Below are 19494 nucleotides of genomic sequence, written 5' to 3'. Positions count from 1 at the left end.
TTGACTACCCGCACATCTCAAGCGTTTTGACAATACAGTAGAGGGACAATGCGAACGATAATGAGAACCTGCCAAATTAGAATAAGCTGTGAATAGAGTAAATGTATACAACCGAATACCTATCCATGAGAACCATGGCTTTTATTTCCACAAAATTTCTTTACTGCTCGCTGTCCAATTTGAATTCAAGCTGTCCAATTTGAATTCAAGCTGTCCAATTTGAATTCAAGCTGTCCAATTTGAATTCAAGCTGTCCAATTTGAATTCAAGCTGTCCAATTTGAATTCAAGCTGTCCAATTTGAATTCAAGCTGTCCAATTTGAATTCAAGCTGTCCAATTTGAATTCAAGCTGTCCAATTTGAATTCAAGCTGTCCAATTTGAATTCAAGCTGTCCAATTTGAATTCAAGCTGTCCAATTTGAATTCAAGCTGTCCAATTTGAATTCAAGCTGTCCCCTCCTTTGTCACATTCGAGCTGGACTATTCTTCTACTTTCGCAATCTAATCTATATTTATGGCATACAATCTCGATTCCTACATTGTCTTTCGTCCATTTCAAATTCCCTGACTTGTATATATTCCGGATAATCGAATTACAGGGTGCAAGTGTATGCTCGTATTATTCCCTCGATTGAAGTAGAGTGTGCGGAGTGTGCGGAGTGTGCTCCTATCAATAAAACATCAATCCGCATCGAGCTTTCGCCTTTTTTATGAAGGGGTAAATATATTCCCTAGTCGATAAGAGATGGATGTATCTACGTATTCGTGTTTCGCATAAGCTGGCGAGAATAATAGCAAACATGAAAGGAGATCAAGCATATAACTAGAGGAATACCTATGCTCAAAAAGACAAGGCACGCCGCGTTCACTAGAGAATAAATAGAAGCACTGTCTGGAATCATACTGAAGTTGAGTATCAACAACATCACTAATAGCTAAAGAGAGCGGTACCTCCAACTGCTCGTCGAGGATTTGCCAAGGTCCATGTTGTTGAAAGTCATGTACCATATGTAAGTAAACGTATCATGTCACTGACTTTCTTGACCTTGGGAAAGTACGGCCAAAATTGCCGTATTGAACAACTTTTTCCTTCTTTTTCTTCATCTCAATGTTCCAACGGTCGCACTAGCAGTAATAAATGACGCTAGTGATATTGACCTCGAGATCTCGTAACATAAATGCTCCTGAATGCGCGCTCTCTGGAACAAAACATTATCACACAATACTGTTTGGATATTTGGGAACCTTATAAAACAATATTTCTCAAGTAGCAACCTTTTTGCTTGGCTAGTATTCTTGTCAATTAACTTTCCAGACAACTGACTACCTTGCACAACTAATTCCCATACGAATATCTTTACGTCCCACTCGTCTACTTTTCAGAAGCATAGGCGATAGATTCACAATAAATTGTGTATTCTTCCTCCAGTATCGAGAACAAATTTCGGTGAATACCAATCACTGTTCAAGCGACGAGAATACCGACGCTCTTCTGTGAGAAAACAAATCAAAAAAATCGTCAGCAAGATACCAAAGGTTAATAATATTCTCGTACTCTACCCATATCCTCTTTTGAGATCATCAAGTCCGCTCAATGAATGAAGAGCTAACATTTTGATGCAGCGAAATACCGGGCAGTAATTCCCAATCAATTTACGAAACAAACCAACTCATTTTGTACATACATTCGGTAAGATATACCCCGCTCCTGAATTTCTCGCCATTCTGCCGTGCAATACATCTTACTCCTGTCCCTTGAATACTGTTGCTCCTCTAATGTCCTAAATACTTCCACCAATTCTACTCAATTTCTGGCGATTTTCCTGCCCTCCTCTCATAACAAGTTTCAATTTATATCTCACCTGCTTTTCAAGATTTTCACGAATTAGAAGGATGGCCATGGAGACCCTCCCTGTACTCAGAATTAGAACAATTAGTCCTCGAATCCTAGCTGACCATTCACAGAAGTTGAGGCAAAATGCCTAAAGACACACAGCATGTTCAATTTCTCAACGACTACTACAACAGGCTCGTCGACCCTAATGACTTGATGAAGACCACTCAAGAGATTTCAGACGACTGCAATAAGGCACATTTACCTCCCACGACTCAAGGCATTGATGGTGTTGACTCCCAAATAGTGGGAAGGTATGATTTAATCCTTTTGACGCTGCTAGCATCAGCTACTAAGCTAACATGCACACAGACACATGAGCGAATGTCGAAAGCGCGCCGCAAACCAAGCTCGCGCAAAACGAAATACTCCGGAACAGACGCAGATCCTGGAAGCCGCGTATGCACTTGATCATTATCCACCTCCAGGAATAAAGATGATATTAATGTGGAAGACGGGTTTGAGCTACAGGAAGGTCAAGAATTGGTTCGAACATAAAGCTAAGGTGCTGAAGATGACCGGCAGAGGACGCACACATCCAAAGTCGAAGAATAGCAGACATGCGATCCGGATGTGGAAAGCATATGATGAGGATCGCGAAGGATACGTCCAAAAACTGTTAAACGGTTCGATATGCCCCGTGACCGGCGCAGATCTTACTCGACAAATGGGAAATAATGCACCCGTAAATGGCGCTATGAACAATGTGAACAGCCAGCTAGGCCTCGGCCTCATGGCATCTGGATCAAATATTGGATTTCGGTTTAACTATGAAAATGGTCAAGGTAGCTTTCAGGCCATGGAGGCACTACCACATAACCTCATGAACCGGCATGGACAAACTGAATTCCAGAATGCACCGGCGCCACAGCACTATCAGATGAATTCTCACGGGCAGAATGGCTTCCAGAGAATGCAGGTACCTCAGCCCAACCAGGTGAATCAGCAAGCACAACACGGATCCCAGAAGATGCCTATGTATACTCAGGCACAAAGCCAGATGTATTCCATGCCACTGGCTCAGTTTATGAACCTGGGAAACAATGGCTTGACAGCAGGACAGAGCTATCCTGCTAATGGAAACCAACAAGCCGACCAACAAATCGCTCAGCCAGGAGCTAATATCCTGAATCCTATTTTGAGACACCCACAACCTGGATTACTCAATGGAATAAACAAGCCTGCATCATACCATCATATTGGTGGCATGTCTGGATGGTCCAGCATTCCAACTGGCCAACCAGCGCCCCAAAACTATCAGACTTCTCGAGGACCTCAAGGTCAAGGGCAGGAGCAGTATGCGCCTCCCTGTTCCCAGGTTCTAGCAAGTCAGGCAGAGCAACTGCCCAATAAGAGCTTGAGCCAAACTGCCACTCCATCTAGAAAGAGAAAGCCAGCTCCTGTCGAAAACGAAACGGACAGTGATAAACATTCTATGAAGCGACCTTGTCATGTCTTAATGTCTCAAGCTATTGCTTCAGCTGGCAAGAGAAAGTTCACACCAGCTAAGGGCGAAGTGGAAAAGATTGAACGTCCGAAGAAGCAACATAAAAGCATGAGACAGGTGTCCAGGACCAAGGGACGAATGAAGCCTAAACCATCTCCAGAGTTTCTGGCTCAATTGACAAACATAGCTGAAGGTGTTTACCAAGAACATACATTCATGGCGGCATCCAATACAGGAATGTCCTTCAACAATGGTGACATGAACAGATGGTCACCCAATCAATCTCCCACCAGACATAATGGCTATGGCAAAAATTATGATGGAAAGACAAATGGAGCAAGAGAGACGGTAAGTTGAATCATTTCTTTCATTTTGTGCCCTTCCTTCAGCATTTAACGCTAAATAAATCTTCTATCCTCTGCACCACCCAATTCTTGATGTATCCCCTGAATTTCTCACTCTTTCTCTGAGAACTTCTTTTGAGGGACAATTACTGACTTTCCGATGCTGCAGACTCCCGCTATCTCACCCGCTACTATTTCAACCCCGGACATCGATCCTAGTCTTCTTGACCCTCTTCTTTTTAGTGATAACGAGAGAAAATCTGGGGAGGCACATGCAGCTGCAAATCAAGATCCCCACACTTACGTTCCACAACAGCAGTTTACACAAGATGCACAGAAGGAAGACAACTCGGCTGTGGAAGGAAAAGTTCAAAGTCCTACAGCACACAACGCCAGTAGCCAAGACGGAATCTGGGAGGCTGAACTACCAGCTCAATACCTCCCAGCACCAAAAGATTCTCCCTACGAACAGAACGGGGTCCAGGAGTTGGAGTTGCAGGATCAGGTACCTTCAACACTGGAGTATTCTGTGAACGCACAGGACGTCGACAACTCCGACAACTTACTCCTCTCAATGGAAGAGAGTGCGTTTCGTGGCTCCATTCCTATGGCTGGGGGCTTCGACTTCAAGTCTTTCCTGCGTACTTAGAGGTGCTTGGGGGGTACCCTTAGTAACACACGGAACTGGGCCGGCAATGACTACAAATTTGAAACTGGAAAAGTACAGTTGGCATGGATGGAATGATATAGCTGTATGGAATTCCTTATGTAGCATGTAAAGGGGAGGGTAGGTGGAATAGGAAAGGATTTCTCTGTCTTGAGGATTGTGCTAGATTCGAAGAGACTCGGCGCACATTATCTCAAGTTCAAATTCTTGTGCAACAACAAGGACATTGCGGATCTTGTAGAAACTACCATGATCCCTTTGCTGTATCTAATCTGCAAATTTCACATAATTCACAAAAAATTTCAAGGTTTTGTTAAGAAACATAACAAACTAATAAATCTAACCTCCGCAATTCATTATTGACTTCCAACTGTACATTTATATATCTGCAATGCATGAGCCTTGAACCCGAAGGGAACATCTCCGAATTGTGGTGGCAGAGCACTTCTTTGGAGGGCTAGCCTCATGATTATGTGCTGTCAACGAGAATGGTAGAAATGGAGGTAATACCATTGAGTAATCAGCTAGCAGCCGGTTCTCATGGCTGCAATATTAACTGTGAAGGAAAATTTATGGATGTTGGGACACCAGTAAGTCCTTCTTTTAGGCATAAAACGCAGACCAGGCCAATACGAAAGAAGAGATCCTTTGAATCTCTACCTGACCGCTCTATACGGCCCTATCTGAGCAGGCACAAACTCGGGGCTACAATGAGGAATAGCCTTGTCCCAACCTTATTCCTATTTCAAAACGAGGTTTATTGCAGCCAATCCGCGAAGACCAGAGCAGCGTAACAACATAGTTCGTCATGCCAACGCTTTGTTCTCTCAACAAAGCAGAGGCGTTAGATATTCGGTAAGCGACGGCCATCCATGGTTATATCATTCTAATTGCTGTCTATCCTCCAAGAGCCTCTTCAGTACGTATCTACTCACACAAACTCTTGTGAATAAATCTACAGACATGCCATATTGATACCACTTTTAGATTAACTCTGAACCAGAATTGCCACAAAAGCTTTTCCGCATCAGTCAGAGGTAGAAGCAAATCCGTACCGAAGTTGATCGAAAAAAAATCACCAGGGTAGCGTTTGACGTTGTACACAACCAGACCGTGAAAACGCTACACGAAATTATCTACATCGACATCGCAGACACTTCTCTCAACGCAAACAAGCATACTTCAAAATTAAACAAACATATAACAAGGTTAGTAACTGTACCACCAGTAACCGCGCGAAGTATAATTGGATCTGATTTTGAAAGAAGTGCTAAGCTATATCGATAGCAAAACGAAACTCAGGAAAGACATCTCAGCACAGACAGTCGATAGCAACGAACTGGGCTTCGCTGAACAATCAAATCTGTATGCAGAATGCCTATTACCTGCGAATCAAATCACCTTTTTGAACAACTGCTAAGAAATCAGCTATACAGTCAAAATGCCAAAAACCGAGAAACACGTGGAGTGGCCCAACAAATACTTTGAAAGTTATAACGTCCAAGGAGATATCCGGGAAACGAGCAAACAAATTGCACATAAATGCAACGAAGAACTTGGTACGACGGAGTCAATGAGAGGACCATCGCCTAAAAATAGGCTGTTAATGATCGATGGCGTTGACGCGCAAACAGTAGGCCGGTGAGATTTGCCTCACTTCTTACAGTCTTTTTAATTAAGAGCGATAGCTAATAGCAAATTCAGCCACGTGAAGGAACTCAAACAGAAAGCACTTGGGCAGCCACGAGCCATACGTCGCAGCAAGGACGCCATAGGTCGGATAGAAGCAGTGCGTGCGAAGAGAAACCCGATATGGCCAGGTGACAGAATGCTTCTGGCTAAGTTGAATAACTCGACTCCAAAAAACGTAAAAAATTAGTGAAGAAAAAAACAGTCTAGAAGCCAAGCACGCGAGTGAAGCAACGAAAAAAACATGGAAAAGCACCCACAAATATGCCGGCAAGATGTGGGCCGAGTACAAAAGGCCGGGAAATAAGGATGAGTATTTGCGCAAGTTGGAAAACGGCCTGATCAGCCTCGAGACAAGCAAAACTATCAATGGAGACTCAAGCCAGCACCGAGGTTCAGCGTTGAACCCGGCTAATGGGTACATTCAAAGCATGCCTAAGTTTGTCCATGTCCCTCAAGTTATCGGTGAAGCTGTCGGTGAAGCTGGTGGCGAAGGTACCAGAGGAGGTGCTGCCAGTAATGCTTATACGATGGGACATGCCATGGGAAACGAGGCTTATTATCGCAGAATATATGACTCCATGGCTGGTTCATCTGAGTATCTCATCCACAGGCGGGAGCTTCTTCGATCCGAGGACGAGGTTGAGCATGATGCGAAGCAGAGATTGAGCCGTACAAATGGCAGTCTTAAAAGTTTCGACTCGCAGATGGCCTACAACTTCATCAAATACCCAGCCCTCATTGATGACAGATTTGGTGGATCAAAGCCAAGACCAGCTCTTTCGGAGTATGAGAGCTTCGATTTACAAACCATGCCACAGCATGGTAGACCTATGTCGGCATCCATGCGACCATCCAGCCATGAGATTTGCACAAGCACCATGCACACGGGCTTTCAACCGAGTCCTCTAGGTCAATCTAGCAACATGAATGGCAAACTTTTAAGACAAGGAGGATGGCAATACAGACAGGAAGAGAGATCTGCCGCTGCCGTCTTCGAGGAACAAGACAAGAGAGCAAATCATGTATGCCCTCCAATTCAGAAAGACAGGCACGAATATCGAGACTTGAGCCAAACGACGTCCACTGCACCATCGAAGAGGAAAGAAGAGCTTCTTGAAGAAGAAACGGTACACGTCGGATCATTTAAGAGACAACGCCAGCTTGAGCCGCGACTCGAGTCAGGACAACAATTTTTGTCCGAACAACGATTCCAGCCTCAAAGCCAATACAATGGGCTCGACGGAGAAGGTTGTTTCGATGAGGAACTCGAACTCGAACTGGAAGTTGGGTTTGACCCCAGCGTTGTCGCCATTGAAGAAGATGCATGGCACAAATATGATTGGCACGAAGGCGACGCGCATAAAACCACTACACTCGATACAGAACACCACAACCCCGGTACCCCTGATCAAGGAAAAGAAGCCAGCATCTCGAATGACAACGCTAATCCCGAAGGCAGGGTAGAAGCTAGATCCGTCACCAGCACAGAGAATCTGACACTACCAAACATAAATCTTTTGCCTGATGACAAGCATGAGGATGTTATTGTCATCCCAGAAGATGATGAGGAAGACGAAGCTGCTAGGGTAGCCCAAATCATGGGTAATCGAGCTAGCATCGTCGGGGAACAAGCTACTAGCAAGGCAGATGTGCCTGGATATCTCCACAAAACATCGAGCCTTAAGGGATATACCAATGCCTGGTATCGCCAAGGAATAGCTCGCAAATCAGAACCAGAAGCTAAAAGCCCCTGGCAATCTGGCCACCCTTTTAACGAGAATTTGCCCACCATACCCGACTAGCGGCCTCACAAAAGCCTGGGTTCTCTGTTTCCAAGAAATGGTGCCAACCCGGAGAAATTCTTTGACTTCGGTGCATACACAGCGATCATAATCATCCATTTGTTCACTGATGGATGCAATTGCATTGGCATGCCCAACAGGAATTAAAGCCATTGTACCAAGTACTCCGCCCCTCTTCATCACAGCCAGTGGAACCCTCAACCTTGACCTGGCTTTCTTAACCACCAAGTCTCTATGAAAAGTACAAAATCTATCTTGCGAGCTTAATCACAGATTTCATACTCAACATCAGATACAATCCAGAGTCAACACCATTTGACAAATTCTAATTTTGCTGTTACAGCGGTCTGTTCGGTCAATCTTTTCTCCACTCAAAACCGATATCCGTGCTATTCTAATGTCTAGCCTGGGCACATAGCAATGGCTCTGATAGCGCAGGAAGATCTGATGGAGTTAGAGATGGTCTCGAGATTCCATCCCATGGTCGCACCATGCTTTGCGATTGAGAACAAATCGACCCCGGAGTTGCAGTGAGTTACGCGCTCAAGGAGGCGAGAGTCAAAATCCAGAAACCATCGCAGAGATTCTTTCGACATTCCTTGCGCGGTTGCAAAGACGTTTCATATTTCCAGTGCCTTCACTTTTTGCCGGCCCCGACAGATCTGTCATGGGCGCTGTCATAGATCCTGCCCTTATTTCCTAATGTATCTCATAGCTTCTCTATGTGTTCTCCTCTCTGTAGTGTTTTTTCATGTTCTGCTTCCAAGTTTAATTGTCGCTGGTTTTTGTGAACCCCTTTCTTATAATCTCGGCGGACGGTGAGGCGTGCTAGGGGGCAATGAAGCTTCGCTCGTCGGTTTTTCGTGGTGAATATGGCATTCAAGCACAAGGAACCGATAAGGTAGTAGGAACCGCAGTCTTCTCCCTGGAGGGATCCTCGAGGTCGGATCCAGGAGGTGGTGCCACCGAACGAGGTAATTTGTCGCACAAGGCCTTGTTTGTCATTCTTTATGGGGAAGGTAGCTTTTTGAGATCTGAGACAACCACTTTATACACCTCAAGAAAGAACAAAGGTCGCTATAACAAAGAATTTAGGAATGCAAATAGCTTCAAATATATTCTAAAGCTTTTATTAAGTTTAATAAGTATTATACAATGTTTTGATTTCTATAAAATCGATTAGAGAACTGTATCGGTAAGACTTCGGATCCGATTCTATCTTCGGCAAAATACTAAAGTCAAATCATCCAACAAAAGCTTATTCATATATTATTATTACAGTTTTTTTTGTATAATATATATTTATAATCAGATCTTATCTATTATAATAGTTTATATTATATTATATTTACTAAATTATAATTCTTTTATATTGTATATTTTATATAATTATAATTAAAGAATATATAATAAAATTATTATAATGTGTTACGACGGGTAACATATTTCCGCATCACATGACTAATCACGGGATCAGATCCATCATGTGACCGGCTCTAAAAGATCTAGTTAGAGCCTCTAGAGCCAGAACAAGAAGGTCTATATAATCAAGATGGATTTCCTTTGTATAGAGCTTCGTGCTCAAGATCAATCATTTAGTATACTCTACTATTAGTTACGAATTGCATATCATTATTGTCATTACTTAAGTCCCTGCTTGACGCCTAGTTATAAGCCACTTCGAGAGCCTAGAGCGCTTCCACGTGATCTAGACGGCAAACCTCGTAACATAATGAAGACTAAGTAATCGAATTTACTTTAAATAATTTAGTATTCTTTATTCTTACAATCAAAGGAGTACAGAGGTTAAAATCTTTTACTATCTGCTTCAGAGCTAAACTTTAAGGAGAAGTATCTCTGGTACAATACTAATTAAGATCTCAGGCTTAGTCTTATACTCTGGGCAAGCTTTCTTTCAGAAACTTGAAGGTGACAAAGCAGCCAAATAGAAGTCTTAGTACCGGGGCTCTCCGCCATTTTTAAGTTTCTTCTAGAACTGTTACTAGATTCTAGCAGTATGATAATCATTTCTCGTTACGGATTTATATATTGTTTTAATGTTTCAAAATTTATGATGAGAATTTCGAATCATACCTTTCACGGATACTATGACGATCAGCGTCTAGAGTTGAGTATTTAGTGACCATTACCTAACGAATAAATAATGGCATTAGACCGTTATTTTGCAAATTCTACTAAACTTCTTCCTTCGTCTCCTTGGCAACACCTAGCTTCTTTAACATTCCAATCTTTCCGATATTTCTGAGTCCAATGACAGTCATAGCTAAAGATGCTGCCGTACAGCCCACGCAGAACCATTCCACAGACCTTAGTCCTGCCAAAAATGCTTGCATCTGAACCTTTCCTTCCTTTAACTCTTTTGATTGAACAGACTCCTGGATTGCCGACGTGATAGGCAGGGGCATGGCTCGTCCGATGGCCGCCATAGTTTGAAACATGGCTCCTGCTACCGATTGATCCTTTCGAGGAAGTGACTGAGTTGTAAAGAGACCGAGACATGGGTAGACTGTATCAGCACCGAATGCCGCAAGTGCCATTGCTGGTAAACCAAAAGCGAAGTATGATGTACTAGGAGGTATTGGAACGGCAAACAGAAGATTTGCAATCATCGCTGAGCCGAGCCCAAAACTGAGAATGTAATTACCATTGATTCGAGCGAGTAAGTACCCAGATCCAAAAGTTGTAAGAACTACAGAACTGTCAGAAATATTTCTCGAAGTAAGGTCCGGTTAACATACTACCAACCACACCTAATGGAATATACCGAAGAGCGGTCTGTAAGGGATCGAGAAGTCGAAAATCTTGGTAGCTATATACAAATTAGCCCACGATATTGGGGAGTCAGATGAAGACATACTAGTAAGTAGTATAGAGGCAGAAATTGGTAAAGCCAGCCGAGAATAAAGTTATAATGACCATGGCAATGGAGAACTGCTTATGGTGAAACGTCGACACTCTCATCAATGGTTCTTTAGCTGTCTTTGTCTCGCGATAGTGTTCCCACAGAACAAATCCTATCAGTAAACACCCAGATATAACTATGATGGCAATGACCGAGGCCGCCTGCCACCCAGACGACCCTCCTTCTGACAAGCCTACGAGTAATAAAAGTAGACCCGCAGTAAATAGAAAAGCACCAATCCAATCGACACCTGAGGCACGCACTGTATCTTCCTCGTTGCCTCTAGCTGCTTCCTTTGGGACCACAAATATCGCGCTTACGGCAATAGTAATAGAAGCACCAGCTATCACGAAGAATACGACTTTCCAACTCGCCCATTGAGAGATGATTCCGCCCTGGATAAAGAATCAGAATCACAAGTGAATATTGGAAAAGAAAGGGATACATACCATGAGATTTCCAAGAACTTGACCCATCGGGGCGCCTCCAGAGTAGAATGCGAAGCTGTAGTTTTTCACTCGTCCAGGTGGAATGGTATGTCCTATTATACCAATAGCTGTAGGGATAGTGACAGCAGAGGCGAGTCCGTGCAAAGCCCGCATTATGTATAAACAAACCTCAACAGGAGAAAAAGCCGTCGCAATACAAGTAGCGGCTGTAAAAGCTGCACCCAGAATAAACAATAACTTCCTCCCATAAACATCTCCCAGTTTTCCCCAAAGAAGTAGGAATGAGCCAGACGTCAATGCATAAGAAGATAGCACCCATTGCTGCCGATCTTGAGGAATGTCAAGATCCCGAGAGATTTCAGGTAAGATGATGATGACTGCCTGGGCAGCGATTGTCTGAGGAGGATATATCAGACATCTACCCAAGATTCATGGTGTTGGCACTTACAACAAGAAATGTCGCACCAGTTAAAACGATAACCATAGGGGCTACTTGTCGTATTGTCACCTCCTTTTCCGAAAATCGCGTCTCGACCTTCACAACTGCTGGTTCAATTACCGTCTCCTCCAGTATACCCTTTTCAAGCACAACATTTTCGATGGAGATCCTCTGTAGCTCATCGTCATTCTTCTGTGATATACTTCGCGCCATATTTCATATACAATGAGCAGATATCCTGCAAAGTAGTTGCGACGATAAGTTGCATTGTATATGCACATCTACTTTGCCCTTGCAAGCACACCACCACCCCAATCACCATCCCAACCCCACTTTTGCGCTGCACTTAATCTAGGCTAAAAATTGCTCCTGCAGAGAGCTTTTCCCATCATGGGAATTGCAATGCAAGGAGCAGAGGAACAGGATACGCGTTGATAGCCATGCTTCCTTATGCAAGATTGTCAATCTTTTGCTTGTTACAGAAGATCTCTGATAAAGCAATACGTTTGTCTTAAATGCGACGATCAGACATGATAATGGGATGGGATGGGAGAATGTCAAAGTTTTGTTGAAGACTATGCGCCGCTTTAGTATCTTACCGATTAAGGTTATCGGTGGATGACAAAGCAAGATACATGTTTCCATTCGAAGAATCTTTGTCTTCAAACTGCAGACATGAACTTTTATATGACAGGTAATGTGGTCTTCATTTCATAGATCGTCTTTGCGACCTCTAAAAAGTATCTCTATCAATTGCCGTTTCAATAAAAGCGTTCCTGATTCACGAAAGTTTATTGCCACAATGGCAGAAAGGACCTACGATGTTCGTTTTGTCAAACATTGCTATACACCTGATCATGAATTCTTCTCACCATCATTTAGGATGCAATCAATGCCTTGAATACACTTCAAACACCATACGAAGTCCTCAAGAAGAGATGGGAGGCTGGAATCAAACTCGATGAAGGAGTAAATCAGGAAATGAGACAGCATCTGACTCGGATTGGATACACCGTATTTTTTAATCTCTCTCCTTGCCTTTTCGTCGCTGACTCACGTCCAGCAAGATGATCTCAGGCGCTTGAATGTCGTTCACGTTGCTGGCACCAAAGGGAAAGGGTCTACGTGCGCTTACGTAGACTCGGCATTGAATAGTTATAGAACGTCACATGGTTTCCCGAAAAAGGTTGGACTTTTCACATCACCCCATCTTATCGCTGTCCGCGAAAGAATCCGGATCAATTCAGCACCCGTATCCGCTCCTCTATTTGCAAAATACTTCTTTGAGGTTTGGGATCGTCTGGAAGCAGCAGCAGCTTCTTCGAGCGAACCGTTCGAGAAGCCTGTTTATTTTAGGTATCTAACTTTGATGTCTTATCACGTTTTCCTCCAAGAGGGCGTTGATGCTGCAATTTATGAGGTTGGAGTTGGTGGCGAGTATGATTCAACGAATATCGTGGATCAACCGGCGGTGACGGGTATCACGTCGCTAGGAATTGACCATGTGTTTACACTAGGAGAAACGCTTGACAAAATTGCATGGCACAAAGCTGGAATTCAGAAGGCGGGAGTCCCATCATTTACAGTGCAACAAAAGCCAGAAGCAATGAAAGTATTAGAAAATAGGGCTCGAGAGAAACGAGTAGAGTCTTTCAAGATAGTCGATTTAGACCCAAGACTAATACAAGTGAAAATAACACCTGAAGCAGATTTTCAGAGAGGAAACGCAAGTCTTGCCATATGTTTAGCCGAAACAGTTCTGAAGAAATTGAATCCCGAGCTCGACACATGGGAGCATTTCCTACCAATAAGTGTCGTAGAAGCTTTAGAGCGAGTTGTCTGGCGAGGAAGATGCGAAACAAAGGTCGATGGAAACATCACCTGGTACTTAGACGGCGCACATACCGCTGATAGTATTGTGGTCGCAGCAAAATGGTTTAGTGATAAGGTAGCTGAAAAGTAAGTTTTGACCCACCTTAAGCCCACGTTTCTAATCAGCTCTAGAAATGGCCCTCGAGTTTTGATTTTCAACCAACAAGGCCATCGTGAAGCTATAGGGTTACTCGAGGGTCTCCATAGCGCAACTAAAGAATCCATTAAATTCGACCACGTCATATTTTGCACAACCTCAATTCAGAAAGAAAATGCATCCAAAACAGGTAATAGCGCATCACCAACACCAACCGAACATCTACTGATTCCACCAGATTTCGTCAATCTTTCCTACGATCCCAAATCGATATCTGAGCTTACGATGCAGAAAGCCTTTGCCGAAAAATGGCGCTCGTTAGATTCAAACCCTGATACCGATGTTCAGGTTCTTCCAAGTGTAGACGATGCGCTTGAATATGTGCGGAGTTTGTCCACAGATGATGCGCATCCTCAGGCTTTAATTACTGGAAGTTTGCATTTGGTTGGCAGAGCATTGGGTAATTTGGAAAAGAGGGATGCACTGTAGAGGATTAAAGGCAGTAACATGAAGAAGGGTGGTGGCAAGAGACGCGCATGTATCTCAACATGCAAGGTATGGGTCACGAAATATTCTGAGGTTCACGATTGTATGTGTATGATATTATTGTTCAACCAATATAATAATTAAAAATATTCTTATTTTTCGGGTATACGCTCTTCAAAACTGCAAATAGTTCTCTTTTCCCTCCTGACCATACGATACGTTCCAGTATTCAAATCCACATCGAACACTATACCAGGTACTTCGATGAATATATCAACGACATCTCTTTAAATTGAAACATGTAAGAACCACACAATCCCACCATAAGCGCAGTTCCTGTATTTTCTATATCACTAACGGGTATCGAACAAACTCCAGCACTGTTCCACTATTGAGGGAGCTTCTGCACTTCTCCCTCTTTCTTACCTTGATATTCAAGAACTTTCATGAGACCACCGACGAGATGCAGACTTCCAGTTACCAGAACGAAGAGACGTTCCTCATCTTCGGATACCATATGCACAAGCTCTACCGCTTCTTGGATACTCGCATACTCCATACACATTGGACTACGATCCAGGCCTGAGTAAAATTTAGACGCCGACTTCTGTTGGCTAAGATCAATGATGCCACTATCCTCTCCTTCGCTCTTGAAAGGTATATTGGTGCAAAACGCAGCGAAGTCAAAAGCTCTGAAAGAAATGTGAATGTTTTCCAGTAATGTCCGAATAAGCATTTCAGGATCACGGTCTTGTTGATTGAAAATTAGTATGCTTTTCGTGGGGGAAACCCCTTGCGCGGCGGCTTGATTGAGTTTCGAAGCGTACCAACGGCCAGTCTCCTTGATACTGTCCACTGTGTGCGCACCATCGATGAACCATTTAATATTACCAGTGACCACAACTTCACATCTACCAGCCCATCTGACTGTCTTTAGCCCTTCCAAAATTTGACCTGGGATGGGTTGTTCAGGAGTGAATAATTCAGAAGGGGTAGGCACATCTTTAATACATAGATCTTGTAAATGTGAAGCTGCAACAGCCATTGCCAGACTGGCGTTATCCTTCTGGAAATTCCCCTCTGTGCCTAATTCAATGCTTCCATTGTCAAAGCCGGAATGTCTATTCACGACCTCCAATTTGACACCAATTTCCTTGGCGCGGTTTTCTAGAACAGACTGTGCTGTTTGGAGTTGTGGGGAGGTGAAACACGAAATGTTCTTCTTCATAATTCCAGCCTTGTGCCAAGCTATCTTATCAATTGTGTCTCCCAGCACTCCAACATGGTCGATACCGAGTTTCGTGATCGCGGTGGTAGTAACTGCTTCAGCAGGCAGTATATTCGTGCTATCATATTCTCCTCCAATACCACATTCTATGATGGCGGTTTCCACACCTTCCTCCATAAATGTATGAAGTGCCATAATAGTGAGATATCGAAAATATCCTGGCTTGGTCTCCGAGGACGTAGGATTCGAATGCGGGGCAGTAGATGCGGCAGAAGCATCGGAGAATCGATCCCAGAGCTCAAAGAAATAGCGAGCAAATAGACGTTCTGATATTGGTGAACCATCTATCCTTATTCGTTCACGCACTGTCATTAGATGTGGTGAGGTATAAAGCCCAATCTTCCCTAGACCCTTCCTTTTCGCGTCCCCTGGTACAACTCCAACGTCATTTTCTTTGCGCCGATACTGTCGCAGAATGTTACCTATCATAGCACACACACTACCTTTCCCTTTTGTTCCAGCTACGTGTATACATTTTAATCCGCGCTTTGAGAAATCTCCAGTCTCGTACCCCGCCTTGCGGGTCCATTCTAGCATTTCTGGTATAGCATACATGTTCATATCTTCCGAGGTCTTCGAAATGGAGGAAACAATTGTTCGATTGGACTGCAAAGTATCCAACAGTGCTATCGCATCGTCATAGCTACGCCCTTTGGAGGCCATTCTGCTTGAGAACCGGATGTGATGTTGGAAACTGCGAGCATGCAGGAAAGGTCCAGCTGCTACGTTTCGGGGCAAACGAGGAAACATGAGCGACATTGACATTTGAGCATTTGTGTGGTGAAATATTCCGGAGACATATTATAATATTTTGCCTGTCCGTATCTGTTCTCAATTGATCACTGCATCTGTTCGTTACCTAGGTACTTGGTTGTGTACTTGGAGGGGTTAGGAATTGTAACACAAAACATTTCACCGCTTTAGTGGCAGAAATAATTACGGAGCATATCGATTAGGCGGAAATAAGAGCCGAGAAGTGGTGTGGGTCTTATTATTCCTAGTTGATGTAAGTCTTATTTCCGGTTTCAGTTTTCCAATTTTGGGGATTGATGATCACTTTTTCTCTTGGACAGATTTCAGACGTGCAACATAAAAAGTCTGAGTGAATGTCACCGCTCCCTCGCAGAATCCATGTCTACTTGAAATCCATGATAAAAATCATGATAGAAAGCATCACATAGCAATTTGTCGAAAGCAATGCCTTTATGCGTGCCGTACCACACAATAGTGTTGCCGGGAGGGGTTTTCAACTCATTACTTTGGGTCCAAATTTGCTTTCGATCGTGTAAAGCTAGTGCTTTGAAGCCTTTGATTTAATGGAATATCATTAGTCTTGGTTTATATAGTATATAGATTGGACACACGCATTTTTCGAAGCACAATCGGGGTTCTCTAGATACTTGTCCATGATCCATTTTACACGAAAAGTAAACAAGCCAGCATATTTCATTCATTATCATATTCCAAACCACATTACTCCATCTCCAGGATTTAGATCTTCATCTTCCTCCTCAGTGTTGTTACTTCCTGAGCTATTGCGTCACCCTTGTCGTTGCCATCGACAAGTTTGTCATTTTCATCACGAGTACACATCTTGGGATTGTGATAAAGCAGCTGGGACTGCAAAGTCGTGAAGAGTCTGAAGAAAAGAGTTGAACTGAGAACAAGAATACTATTATTGAAATGGGTTGTAAAGCGCAATGATTTAAATTTAGAATAAGAAAATATCTACCGTTGCTAGACGCCATTAATCCAGGTTTAAAGAAAGTGCGAACAAAAGAAACCCCAAGTTCGATCCTATATCATTTCTCACTACTAAATATCTCTGAGGTTGAAACCTCTAATCCAACATAAAGCATCGCCAACAAAAGAAACCATCAGAGTTTTATCAAACTATCCAAATCCTATGAAATGGCAACATTGCGTTTATCTGTGTCAAAATAAAACCCTCCTCAATTCCCATTTCTAGTCAAAGCAACAGTCCCACTCGCGGCGGCTGATGCACGTGCAGCACCGTCGGAAGAAGAATCACTAGCAACAGAGCCAACCAGTTGGAGCAACTCTAACAAGACCATGAATCTTTTTTAAATGATCATTGACTTTGCCAGGGCGATAAAGGCCTTTCCCATAGCTTCGACGACATCCAACAATAGGACAGAGATTCTTCCCTGACTTGCCTGACCGCGTTGATGGACTGATGAGATGTGTCTAAGGCGATCTCCTGGGCGCTTGAAGTCCTTGGTGCAGGTAGGATAGGAGCAGTGATAGCGGCTAGTGATTGGATGAGCGGATGAAAGGGGAGGAGGCTGATTGTTTGGAATGGCGGTTATGTTTGTATGGCTCGAAAGCGATGGGCCTGCAGCTGTAGTCGATTGATCCACAATAATGTCATGATTGCAGGCGAAAACGAGGTTCGCTAAACTTAACCAAACCATCAGCGAGAGAGAAAAAAAACTCACCCAAGTTCCCCGCCTTCTCCATGCAACATTTCAGGGTACATAGACTGGCTGAGATCTGGATAATTGACTTACTTGGTTGGCTGGAACACCTGCGCTCATTGCGCTGAAAGGGCGCTGCCAAGATTGGAAGGCAGCAGACATTAAGTCGGTGCCATCGAGTAAACCCTCACACATAGGGAGCTGCGGAGGTTGGTCAAACGTTGGTGCCGACCACTGGTTTGCCATGGCCCATGCATGGAATTCGATTGGAAACTGGGCAATACCAATGTTACCAAAATAGGGTGCTTCACTACATGGGGCTTCGTCGGAGGTGCGCAGGTCCTATGAGCACTGCATATCTGTGGCGTTTGTGGATGTAGCCAATAGGCGAACGGATGCTTGTAGGTGCGTGAGAAAAGGCCGACCAACGAGAACCGTATATTGTAAAGCTGCAGTGGGAACTGCTAGAAAGTGAGAGAAAAAGTACACGGAAAGGGAGAGAGGTTATATGTTGCTCAGTATGTGATCAATGGTTGCGCCCTTTTTCGATAACCCCTGTGTAAGCTGAGCATGGAGATGAGGCTGTAGCAATTTGAGAATAGCATGAAGGCACTCTAAAACAGATGATCCTATGAGTCAAGCGCACTAAAACGCTAGGTACTGAGTTGAGCACTTGTACGACCCTTTGAATCATGGCGTCCTAATCTTTTTTCACATTACATCTTCTCGCTATTGGATAGAAAAGAACCAAAAATCGTTATGCGATGTCTGTACTTCGTTAATTAAGACTATGAATTATCTTAAACCTTTATTGAAAGTGAAAAGTAAAGTGATTATCTCTTGCTGAGCTTTAGATAACTCGAATATAGATTCGATGCTGAACTCGATTTAATTTGCAACAATGAGGCACATATGTCGTTGGCATCTATCACCTTTTAGCCATTGCAACACCCCACCATGTACACGTGACCTTTCGGCCAAGATGCAGCTTGTCCTCGCTACACAAAGACTAAATATAGATTCTTCCAAGAACTTGCTCCGCATTGGTCGGTGTATGAATGATTGGCTCAAAAGTTTGCTTAAAATTTTTAAGTCCTTTATAATGTTAAAAAATCTCCATTTCTCCATCGAAAAACAGTCAGATATCCGGCATGGTGTAGTGGCTAGCATTTCCGCCTCTCATTCGAAGCCTTATAGCTTTAATCAAGTCGCGGGAGACCGGGGTTCAATTCCCCGTACCGGAATATATTTTACGTTCTTGAATTCTCTTGGTCTTTCTGATCATTTTGATATCAATTTTGTAATTTTGTTCGTTCTAGACGTCTATCAAGTCTACATACATACAATAATAGCTCTTGCTCAAATTTCTTTCCTGGCTTCAATTTTTATATGTGATAACAGATAGCCTATGATAATACCTGTATCTAATAAACCTTATTATATCTAATCCACGAAACACTGCCCTTCGAAAAACTGGACTGGTAGTCCGCTTTGGAATAATCCACGTGACATTTCATCCGGTGATATCTTGTCACGTGATTGCGACATTGATCTTCTACACAGATTATACGGCAGTCACCAATGAATTGGAGATAACTTGCCATTTTCAGCTATCACAAAGCAGGGTAGGGAAACATAGAACTTATGTTTCAAGC

General features: G+C 43.3%; 7 protein-coding genes and 1 non-coding gene across 8 annotated transcripts; 5 read left to right on the top strand and 3 right to left on the bottom strand.

Moving 5' to 3' along the window:
- Positions 1-1979: 1979 nt before the first annotated feature.
- On the top strand, positions 1980-4335 carry SS1G_04303 (predicted protein; the record flags this gene model as incomplete). Its single annotated transcript, XM_001594446.1, has 3 exons — positions 1980-2149; positions 2208-3690; positions 3856-4335. The coding sequence occupies 3 exons, from the start codon at positions 1980-1982 to the stop codon at positions 4333-4335; spliced, it is 2133 nt and encodes a 710-aa protein (XP_001594496.1).
- A 558-nt stretch (positions 4336-4893) lies between these two features.
- Positions 4894-7847, top strand: SS1G_04302 (predicted protein; the record flags this gene model as incomplete). Its single annotated transcript, XM_001594445.1, has 6 exons — positions 4894-4943; positions 5436-5561; positions 5641-5718; positions 5782-5986; positions 6058-6142; positions 6253-7847. 6 exons carry the CDS (start codon positions 4894-4896, stop codon positions 7845-7847), a joined length of 2139 nt encoding a protein of 712 aa, XP_001594495.1.
- Positions 7848-8267: 420 nt separating this feature from the next.
- SS1G_04301 (predicted protein) lies at positions 8268-8550 on the top strand (the record flags this gene model as incomplete). Its single annotated transcript, XM_001594444.1, has 2 exons — positions 8268-8377; positions 8508-8550. 2 exons carry the CDS (start codon positions 8268-8270, stop codon positions 8548-8550), a joined length of 153 nt encoding a protein of 50 aa, XP_001594494.1.
- A 1492-nt stretch (positions 8551-10042) lies between these two features.
- Positions 10043-11871, bottom strand: SS1G_04300 (hypothetical protein; the record flags this gene model as incomplete). Its single annotated transcript, XM_001594443.1, has 5 exons — positions 10043-10557; positions 10607-10677; positions 10726-11165; positions 11220-11615; positions 11668-11871. 5 exons carry the CDS (start codon positions 11869-11871, stop codon positions 10043-10045), a joined length of 1626 nt encoding a protein of 541 aa, XP_001594493.1.
- Positions 11872-12460: 589 nt separating this feature from the next.
- Positions 12461-14116, top strand: SS1G_04299 (hypothetical protein; the record flags this gene model as incomplete). The annotated part of the gene is made up of 4 exons (XM_001594442.1): positions 12461-12481; positions 12541-12627; positions 12722-13617; positions 13663-14116. 4 exons carry the CDS (start codon positions 12461-12463, stop codon positions 14114-14116), a joined length of 1458 nt encoding a protein of 485 aa, XP_001594492.1.
- A 385-nt stretch (positions 14117-14501) lies between these two features.
- On the bottom strand, positions 14502-16064 carry SS1G_04298 (hypothetical protein; the record flags this gene model as incomplete). The annotated part of the gene is made up of 1 exon (XM_001594441.1): positions 14502-16064. One exon carries the CDS (start codon positions 16062-16064, stop codon positions 14502-14504), a length of 1563 nt encoding a protein of 520 aa, XP_001594491.1.
- Positions 16065-17485: 1421 nt separating this feature from the next.
- Positions 17486-18085, bottom strand: SS1G_04297 (predicted protein; the record flags this gene model as incomplete). The annotated part of the gene is made up of 2 exons (XM_001594440.1): positions 17486-17817; positions 17929-18085. The coding sequence occupies 2 exons, from the start codon at positions 18083-18085 to the stop codon at positions 17486-17488; spliced, it is 489 nt and encodes a 162-aa protein (XP_001594490.1).
- Positions 18086-18984: 899 nt separating this feature from the next.
- SS1G_14607 lies at positions 18985-19083 on the top strand. The gene has a single exon. It is a non-coding gene; the product is annotated as a tRNA-Glu (tRNA).
- Positions 19084-19494: the final 411 nt, after the last annotated feature.

The sequence above is a fragment of the Sclerotinia sclerotiorum genome, genomic scaffold (assembly GCF_000146945.2).
Source record: "Sclerotinia sclerotiorum 1980 UF-70 scaffold_5 genomic scaffold, whole genome shotgun sequence".
Classification (NCBI taxonomy): Eukaryota; Fungi; Ascomycota; class Leotiomycetes; order Helotiales; family Sclerotiniaceae; genus Sclerotinia; species Sclerotinia sclerotiorum.
This window is presented reverse-complemented; position numbering and strand designations above follow the sequence as displayed.